The 10,859-nt window shown below is 41.5% G+C and overlaps 1 protein-coding gene across 1 annotated transcript in view; it reads left to right on the top strand.

The window, feature by feature from the left end:
• Positions 1 to 10,859, top strand: part of abtb2b (ankyrin repeat and BTB (POZ) domain containing 2b) — a 44,812-nt gene that overhangs the window by 24,313 nt on the left and 9,640 nt on the right. Inside the window, exons 2-3 of the mRNA XM_035665630.1 lie at positions 3,101 to 3,250; positions 6,877 to 7,087. Coding sequence (XP_035521523.1) covers positions 3,101 to 3,250; positions 6,877 to 7,087 — 361 coding nt within the window. The remainder of the gene's footprint in view (positions 1 to 3,100; positions 3,251 to 6,876; positions 7,088 to 10,859) is intronic.

Raw genomic sequence — 10,859 nt, 5'->3', positions numbered from 1 at the left:
GGTCTTGTTTGAAATGTTTGAGCTTCAGATGTTTCACCCAAGTTTGTCTTCTCAGTGTTATTTTAAAGAATATTTAACAAGCCACAAAAGTAAAGGCCTCATCATAATTACCAAAATACCTGAAGTGACACATCAAAGAAGCGCAAACATACTTGATATGCACAGTCGTGAATGTTTGGGTATGTTTGTGCTTGTGTAAGTGAACAGGGATGTGTTGATGCGTGTGTATAATTTGGTTGTCTGCCGTGCTGGTTCTTTGTAGCAGTGGTACTCTGCTAGAGGCAGCCGTTTCCATTGTGTTGGAACGGGGAGTCAGCACATATTATACAAGTCAGATGGTGCAGAGAAAGTACGAGAGAGAGAGAGAGAGAGGTGGGGGGGGGGGGGTAGAGAGAGGTAGAAAAAGATGGAGTTACACTTTTTGCATGAGACTGGATTCCCTTTGGCAGTATGCCAGAGTGAACATATCTTTAATTCTATCAATGTGTTTTTCATTTATGAAGCACTACTCTAGACCAAAGTGACTTTTTCCTTCACTGTTTGGCTTTATTTTTAGGAAGTCAACATGTCATGTTCCCGGTAACTCAATTGAGAAATCTAGCTCTCTGCAAAAATGTTTCCCTCTCACTGTTTTTATAGCACAGTCCGTACACAGCCCGTCATATAGACTGGATCATGTTTACATCCAGCACATGTGATTTTTTAATACTGAACATGTCTCGTAGATTACTTTTCCTTTATTGTAGTAAATACTGTGTGTGCTTGTGTCCATAAACAGTTGACACCGTGTTGCGAATTAGGCTGTGATGGCTACTGTTCTGTGCATGACAAAGCACTGTGTTGGTGCAGCAGTTTGGTCTATCATAGAGCCATTACTCTGTGCTGCTATACTCACTCATAGCACAAACTACTCACTGCAACATATTGTGTATCCATACTTTATATTCACATAATAAGCATTTCCATGTGAGACGGTGGACTGAAACGTGAAGGCAACTTTATCTACAGTAGTAGAACATTTCCTACACAGAAGCAATATGTTTATATATAATTCAATAAAATAGAATCAATTTTGAAATTAAAAACAGAGAATCAAATCAAAGGGAGTTGGATAATTGTGGATGTTTAAGGTTCAGTCAGTAGCAGTGGAGAACATAAATGTTTTGACCTGAATTTAAAGGGAGTCAAAGTCTGGGCAAGTCTTATATCTTCTGAAAATGTGCTCACAGTGTGTGTTTTAAAGTAAGCACATTAAGTCATATGTCACACAATTTACAATGCGGAAAGATATTTGTAGGCAAAATAAGTATATTCTATGAAAAGGTTGATTGGTTAGTTACTGTCCTTTGCCCTCCTAGATTCCTCCTATTTTTTCTTGAAAGTTCAAGCTCCTCTTGTGTCACAGGGTGATGAGACTCCAAGTAAGATGATGGGAATGTTTTTATTTATTTTTTTCTCAACCTCCCTCTCAAGATTCTAATGAGAGGACAGCGTTCACCGGAAGCACATGGGAATGTAATTTTAGGGATGGTAGCCCGTCTTTTCCCTTTTGGGAGAGAAGGGAGAGTTTGAGATGAGGAGGCTTTTTTCCTCAGGCTTTGTAAATAAATCACAAACCTGCACCGATCATTTTTCCTCTTTCCATTTCTCTTTTCTATCCCCAGCCATCCCCCACTCATTTCCTCTGGCCTGGCAGAGAGCCCCCCTCTGATTCTGAAGCCAAAATAAAGGTTAACCTTTGGGCAGCTACTGTAACTGTGTTCAACTAGCGGCACAGTAGCTACTAACAGCACACTGCAGTTCTTATACAACCACATATTGCTCCAGACAAAGATAAAGAAGGTGTGAGAGCGAACAGCCAACAGAGACCTACCAAGAGGCAGAAAACAACAGTCTGTGTTCTCACCTTTACTTGTTACAACTTATATCCATTTTAGCTGAAAAACAACAACCACAAGCGATGTACTGCAGTTAAAAAAACAAGATGACATCTTTGAGTTATGTAAGAATGATGTTATCTCCTCACCAGCAATTAGTCTGACAACCGGTTTTCATGTAGAATAAAAGAGGGAACCTGGTGTTACACAGACACAGACATAATTGTGCATTTTTCTTTTCTTTTAATTTGACTTGTATTCAAAAAAGCGATTTGCCGTGTTATTCCTGAACATTACAAATCCAGTTTGTCAAAAATTGCCTGGGTTGGGCTTACTGGGTCTCCAGAGGGTTCATCCATAGAGGAAATGCCACACGTGTCCTAGATTGACCCTAGTTACACCACAAGCCATGATAGTAGATGGAGTAGCCTTAAAAAAAATTCAATTGGTGATTTCATCCTGCAAATCTACCATGAAATCATATAACTTCAGTAAAACTCAGTAAAACTCATCCTTTACCACCTTTTATTGTACTGTTAGTGAAGTTGTTGTTTTGGCAATGGCAAATCTTCCTCTGTGTGTGTGTTTGTGTAAAAAAGGTCTACTGTAGGGGTTGTCAGAGTCCTGTGATGCTGGTGGTCTCTGGCCCTTTCAGCACTCTGTTGATTGATGACATCCTTAATATGAACCTAACACCAAACCTTTCTCTTACTGAGTGTTCCCGCATACTGCAGTCATATCAGCTTTAACAATCATGTATCTACTGAAAGCATCATTATTTTAGTTGTTTCTTCAGACTTCTGCAAAATACCTGCAGATATGACCAGTATGAATCACACATATATAAATATCTGCAGTAACACTGAATTCTTAACTTGATCTTAGTCTGGTATTTCTTTCTGTGAGCCCTCTGCCCATTTCTGATGGGTAGTGCATTTGTTTTGTTTGTATTAGCCTGATGTCACTGTTCGCTCTGTTTGTTTTCCTGAATGTGTTCAGAGCAAGGCTCACGTTCCCTTGTGTGTTTATTTGCCCTCAGCGGTGTGGGTTACATGTTACCAGGATTATAAATACTGTGTAAATACCACCAGCAGTTGTTTAGGGACTTCTGTAGAAGCAGTGTGGATGGATTGTTGCAGAACTTATGGAAACTTGTTTGCACTGCACACAAACTTACCATATTAATCATAAATGCCTTTCTCTTTCTGTTTTTGTCTCCATAGGTGTTTTGTCTCTCCCGGCCCATTTCAGCCCCTACACAGAGAACCAGCAGACATCTGTGGACAGCAGGGAGGATGCCTATGCCCAGCTGGAGCTGAGGACGCTGGAACAGTCCCTGCTGGCCACCTGTGTGGGCAGCATCTCTGAACTCAGTGAGTACATGTAGTCCAGAATAGCCTGTCTACTTAGCATTAGCAGATTTCTTTCACATTACTAATTAATTTATTAAATTCCTCTGGGCTGTATTAGCAATCATAGGGACAACAGTGAACAAAAGATTCTGGTTATTAGAGACCAGAAGAAGTTAGAAGTAACCCAAAGATCCCAGAAATGATACTACAAACTCTGACATACTCGGCCACATTCTGATAACTATCTAAACACACCTTGTTATTCCCACACTGTTCACTGGCTCTGGAAGACAGGAAATGTTTTTTATTTCAGACAGCCAAGCGCCAGGCAACAATAATAGAATGACATTTTTATCACTTTATGATAAGTCCCATCATGTGCCCTGTTGTGAAATCCATCTATTGCACTTCTTCTAAAAATCTTCTAAAAATAAGCAATGGAATAGGTTATCTACACATAGAGCTCTGGAGAATAAAGTCCTCTGATTGTATATTGTCTTTGCCTGGTCTGTTTTGCTAAGCAGTGTGTGTCAGGTCAACCCAAACTAACTGGTGCTGTGATCTTTCTTCCCCAGTCAAGTTAGTCAACATGGAAAAAGAGTTTTTTAGTATTTATTTATTATGCTATATAGCTATATGTCAGTTTTATCAGAGGAAAGAGAGGGCTGATACACACACACACACACACACACACACACACACAGTGTTGTCTGTGTTGTATCTGTGAAGTGCTTAATAAGAAGCACTAGTGTGACATTTGGGCAGTAGATATATTGAAGATATATGGACAAACTCTTTCTTGGGTATTTTACATAAGCTTCAATCACATCTCTGTTCTCAAGTTCAAGTGTCAGTCCTATATATACATTGGGTCAGGTTGTGATAGGTGTTATATTAAAATGTACCCCACAATGCTGAGACCTTATATAAGGATCTAATCAGGGAAAGTGTACATTTGTTCTGAGAAGTGAGGACCTTCCTGGGACCTATTTTTCGCTAACCATCAGAGTTTGAATTATTGGATGGGTCAATTTAATTTAATTCAATTCAATTCAATTCAATTTTATTTCTATAGCGCCAATTCATAACCGAAGTTATCTCAGAACACTTTTCAAATAGAGCAGGTCTAGACCGAACTCCTTAAACATTTACAGAGACCCAACAGTATTCCCATGAGATGAGATGTCCACCTTTCATACACATGATGGATTGGTAAACAGAGAGGCATGCAGACACACATGCACATAGCCATACTGTACTCTACTGTACATTATGGTTTGTTTAAACCGGAGGCTGTGATGAAGTTGGCAAGTTGGATCAGGTCATTAAAAAGCGTGAAAAAGACAGGAGTAGAAGGGAAGTGGAGGGATGGAGGATGGAAAGGTAGGGGATTAAGTTTAAGGATGGAGTGTGTGTGTGTGTGTGTGTGTGCAGGGCGGGGGGCAGGGGGGGGATGATGGAAAGGTAGAGAGGTGAAGAGTGAGGTTGTCAGGGCAGGGAGAGAGGAGGAGGGATGGAGATTAGTGTTGGATAGGTTTCCTTCTCCAAATGAACTAACACTCTGCCATTTGTTCCACCAGCACAAGGCCACGTTCATACACCGGCACCGTTAGCGAGGCATTAAGAAAGTGTACACACACTCTCAAACACAGACACACTTTCTCTCACTCGCTCAGTGGTCTCTTTGTGCCACATCTCTCGGGTGGTGTGAAGCTGGGCTGTTCTGGGCAGGGCTGGCATCCTTCAGACTCATTCACGCCTACAAACACGCACGGACACACACTGATACGCATACACACAACAAAAACACAGAGGGCTTGGCACTCTGATCTAAGCCCAAGAGACCGGGCAGACACAGGAGCATCTGTGCTAAGCTGCCCAGTCCTGTTGGATCTCTAGACTGGACTTGGCCAGACACACAAACACACAGCATACATAAACATGATGGATAATTGATGGCAGGATACTGGACATTTCGGCTAAATGTCCAAAATTGTGGGAAATATAGTGTAAGCAGTAGACTGGCTCTGAAAGTTGTTTTCAGACACATTTGAATGTTTCATTTTCATCTCTGTGGTGGTCTTCACTAGCTATGGGAAACTATGTGACCATCCAGTTAACTAAAGGAAATATTAAGGATCAGGATTGGACTAACTTAAATTAAATGAGCTTTCTGCTAAAGCTTGTAAAGCCATTTATAAATCTGGGGTCACACAGAGTCCAGATAAAAACTTGTATAAACATGTTTGTATTGAATTGGCTGACAGTATAGTCGACATCTTGTAATTATCTAATTCTTGGAAACATTTAATTATCTTGCAACTTTAACCTAAGAGGCACATTTTGTCAGTATGTATTCAAAAGGCAGTCATGTCACAGTTTATTGAGTTCTAGCCTTCCACATGGCCTCCAATATAAGCTATAATCTAAGAATGAAGCGTTTAATATACTTCTGACCCCTGGAAGTTAGCCTCGTGGCACAATATGAGCTGTAAAGCCAGGGAGAGGCTCTCCATCTTGGGCAAGAATTCCTGGGAGACCTCCTGGAGGAACTGCTGGTGGTGGTTAACACAAAGGAGGCCCTTCAGCTTGAAGTGGGGTCTGTTTAGGGAGGGCCACTGCAATCTAACCCCCCTCGAAGTACCCCAGACCCCTTAGTATAGACCCACACATACACACTCACACTGCTGAACTCCCCAGCATTGCCCCCCTTGCACCCTCCCACTCAGTAATCTGGTTAGAAATTAACCCAGGGGTAATTATGCTAAATGAGCGTTACACAATCCCAACTTCAACCTGGCCTCCCTCACTCTGCTTGTCTCTGCCCCTCCTCCACATCCCCTCCCTGTGACCACGGATATTTTGCCTCTCCATACTCTAGCTATGACACCCATGGTCACACACTAGGTTGTTATCTACAAACATGACTCCTTGCAGCCGTTTTGTCTATCTATCCATGTCTGTTTAGGATAATAAAGTTTCATATATTCTACTGCACATTGGCCTTTATCCAACTGCATGAGTTGTCCTCTTAGCTCACAGTGTGGGTGAATGAATCCACTGATAAAATGCATATTTCTTATGTCTTTATCTCAGCACAGCACTGTTTTCTCAGTGTTTTCTGAGTGCTCGCCAATTTTAGGCATTTCTTTACTTAGACTTAATCACAGATCTTTGCTTTTATCATGTGACTGACACCTTTCCAGACTGAGTGCAGTGATTGAAATACATCAGTCCAGAGACAGTTGAACGGATCATTAGTGCCTGTGATCAGCTGTCTGTTAGCCAATTAACTCCTTCAGTGATTAAAGATGAATGGCTATTTAGACTGGCCGTCTGGCTGAGCTCACTTGATAATGACACTGCTAATGGCAAATACCACTAGAGACATGGAGGGAGAGTAATGAGTAAAGGAAGGTAGTGTAAGTTGTTTAGGAAAAGGGGAAATGCAGTTGGATTAGAGCCTGCAGGGTTTATACTGAGCAATGAGAACTATTGTTATAGTTTTAATTTCATTTCATGCAGTGATCTTTGATTTGACTTTAGAAGAATTTAGCAAATGATATGAACGTGCTGCATATAATTATTAGAACAAATACCTACTAAACCATCTAACTCTGATCCTTCTCATATTTCATTTGTTCCAGGTGACTTGGTGTCCCGTGCAATGCACCACATGCAGCGCCTCAGTTCAGTGCGCCCAGGACTGAGCCCAGCCCGTCACGCCCGTCCCCAGCAGCCCGTGTCCTGGTCGCCGGACGCCCTCCACACCCTTTACTACTTCCTGCGCTGCCCACAAATGGAGTCCATGGAGAATCCCAATTTAGATCCCCCACGCATGGCACTTAGCAAGGAGAGGTAGGAGTCATGCATGACCGGACAAGAGCAGTTTAGATGCTCTCCAAAGTGTATCACAGCCAGTAAAATAACAGATCTAATCTTAGACAGTGTTTTTTTTTCCATTGTGTGTTTTTAGTTCTGTAATATTCTTGCTTCTCATTTAACATATTTTATTCTTTGCTTTCTTTTCCTGATTACATCTGAAATTAGAAAGGATTTGATTTAGTTGATGTAGTTGACGGACATGTGATGAATGCCAGCCAATACACAAACATGCACCCTCAGAAGTTAACAAATAGGTTCTAATCAAGGGAACAGCTTTTTCACAGACCACATTTCTTTCTCTCAACCATTCCTAATCCCATTGCCCTCTGGTTATTGAAGTGTTCATTTTCTGTAGGTAAATTACAGGTGAGCAAGAGACGCCAGGTGATAGAAGGGTGAATTGCTCCTTTAGAGCTTGAATTAGCTTCGAGACTGGTGGTTTAAGGGGTTTAAAGAGGTGCTAATTGTCTGTAATCCCGTTAGGGTCCCCTCAGATCTTCTTTGAGTTGCCTTTGTAGAACAATTATGGTTGTTTTTGTCCTTTTTTAGTCCTGAGACAAGTGGTTGAAAATATTTAGATGACCTGAATGCAATGTAGCGCATCACATTTAGATTTTATTTTAGTTCTAAAGTAAACCTGATAATTCTGATGTTTTTCTTGGCTTTAAATATTAGATTCAACTTTATTGTCATTGCACAAGTACAGGTACTAGCAATGTAGTTAGCATCTAACCAGAAGTGCAAATCAGTAAAGTGCAGAGTAATGTGTGTGTACAAAAAATGGGAAAGTAAATATGTTGTAGGAAATTAAATTTCATGTTGTTGGGTTTCCACAGAACAGTAACAGTTGTCCCCTTTCCTCCAAAATGAACTGATATGACTGTGGGTTGCAAATATGTGCTCACAGTACTTTACTGTTCAATAATGGTGATAGTCAGCAGTTACATAAATGTGCTACTAGTAAAGGTAATACTATTGCGTGCATGTGTGAGAAAAGTACTTGCAGCCTGCTCACACAGAACACACTAAGACGTGTGTGTGTGTGTGTGTTTCAGAGTATCTATATGTTAAAATGTCAGTGGAAAAGTGCTTGCGTGTAAAGGTTAATTCCACTTTTTAAACAGATATATGGAGGCCTGTCTAAGGGCAGCACTCAAGCATTCAAATGGGATGCAGCTCCCACTAAAGTGTGTGCTCGGATGTGTGTAAGTTGGTTGAATGTTTGTGTTTGTTTTCCTCAATTAATGTTTTCACTTCTAGGAATTCATGTGTTTGTGATTGTTCGGTTATGATGAGGGCATGACATCTGGAAGATAATCATCGACACATAAACGTTTTTGTGATGAAATCAGACAAATCTGCACCCTACCTTAACACACATACACCCATGCACACACGCGTGTGTATGCGCACAGAGCCAGCTGGCTCTTATACATTTAATAATGAACAGACACAGTGTGAGTGAGCAGAGGTGGGCTCCTCATTAGCATCAAAGAGAACAGAACAGCATATATTCACCCCTCTTTTCCCCATCACGGCTGTTTCTTCCAAGTCCTCAGATGTTTTTAATGTTGGGTGTATATCAGCGTGGTTTCTGTGTGCAGGATGAAATGATTTAGCATCCTGTTATACTGTGTACTTTGGAACATCTATGACATTCTGTTTTTCTTTCTAGACATCTACTGGTTGGCCTAGACGCTTTTGTGTGTGACTATGTGAAGTGTCCGTAAACGTTAGCATGCATGACAGACTCAGGTGGTGGAGGAGAGCAGTGCAAACCTGGTAGTGATTACAATATGAGTGCCTGGTAATGATACAGACTTCTCCTGGGCCTCCCAATCTCTCCCGCTCACCCTCTATTGAACGCTTTATAAAACTTTTTGGTGGAAACCCAAAACCACCAAATCTGTGTGGGCCACACCATCAAACATTATAGGGAGTCTGGCTTGATTCTTATTGCAGAATCCTCGAGACTACGAGAGACGCCATTTTTGTTATAATCCTCTCAACCTGGTGCTTAGTTGATGATGTTATATTGGTGTATTAGACTGTTAAACATGTGGGAGGGTAGACACTAGCCTTTGTGTCTACTTAATTTTGCCTTCACACTCCAATCTTTAAGCCACAGTGTAGAAAAATACACATTTTATTAGTGCTGAAAGTCATTAACCAATATATTTAATGGTAGAATCACTAGTCTTTCCACCAAAAACGAGGACCTCCAAATACTCTGCTAAACAGACCACCCCAACTTTTCTGTTCCCTTTAGCGGATGGAGGGGAACACTAATGGATAGATGTGTTACTGTGATAAGAAGTCAGTAGAGCTTACTTCTAACCTCAAATACATCAGATATGGTTACATCCCCCCTTATGGAGCCTTTATGAGAGTAATCTGACTCTAGATCAGTGGTTGACCTTGACCCTTTTCAGCACATGATGGGGTCTTCTGACCTGATTGAAGTTTCATGTGAACTCAATCACAGTGGCTTCAGGATATAGGACACACATATGGGAGCAGTGTAACATGTGTGATGTTGCCTCCTGGGGAGAAAAAGCCTTTGCTTTTCATGTTGGACAGGTTAGAGTTCAAACACACCTGACCAAGATTTGAACTGACTGTCATTTTATGACCAGCCAGGTGGTGGTGAGAAAGGCACAATGAATCACAGCTAACATTTATATGTACGTGTGGGAGTGTGTGTGTCTACATCCCGCTGTTCTCAGTGTGTAGCCTTAGCATGTTGGCTCAGTTGGCTAGTCAGAAGCGCTATCTAGTTTCACTGTTAACAGGCAGCTTTGATGTTGCACTGACTCTCTGACAAAGCTGAAATTTGTGTTTCAGGCTGAGGGGCATAACCCAGACACAGGGGTCAGATGGAAAGTGTAGAGGGGGGCAGTTCAGATAGAGAAAGAAAAGTTGAGGAAAGAAGGAACAATGAATTGTGGGATAGAGGCCAAAGCGGTGTGGGTGATGCTTTAGACATGCTCCATCTGTCTGCCTTCACGGGCGACTGGCGAAGGTGTGTACACACACATATGGCCTCAGTTGATTTGAGCTTTTTTGTATGTTCTCTACACGCACCCCACTACACACAAACACACAAACACACACACACACACCACACACACACACACACACACACACACACAAACACACACCAACACTCAACACACACGACCCGACACACACAAACACCACACACACACACTCCTACAACATTAAAGGTTAATTGGAATAGAACTGCAGCTGAAAGTATTTTACAGGAAAACCACTGTTTTGGGCCATGAAAGGAAAACACTACCATGGTGATTATTCAAAGACTGTACAGTACTTGTTTTTTGTTTTGTTTTTTACTCACAAAATTGCAGGCTGTGAAAGGCTGGTTTATAAAGTAAAAGGCAGAGAAAATCTCACTGATGGATCAATAAGTGTTAAGTGTTAAAAGCTTGACACGGTTGTTTGGAGCTGCTTCAGTTCTGGATTAGTGCCAGTGTTGTGTGCATGCCTGGAGGCACGCATGCAGTAAAGAAGCAGGGTGGATGCCTTGTGGGATTCAGGAAGACAGACACAGACACATGCACAAATGCACACATGAACAAACAAACTAACACACACGGAGTCCAATTTGCATTGAGTGAAGCCCATTAGGAAGAGTATAACATACATTCCCAAGCTCACTGCCCTTTCCTTGCCTCAGAAACATGACTTTCTTATCACTCTACACCCGCAGCACCATCTCCAA

This window comes from Morone saxatilis, unplaced genomic scaffold (genome assembly GCF_004916995.1).
Source record: "Morone saxatilis isolate NCDOM2014 unplaced genomic scaffold, NCSU_SB_2.0 Contig2, whole genome shotgun sequence".
In the NCBI taxonomy this organism is placed as follows: Eukaryota; Metazoa; Chordata; class Actinopteri; family Moronidae; genus Morone; species Morone saxatilis.
This window is presented reverse-complemented; position numbering and strand designations above follow the sequence as displayed.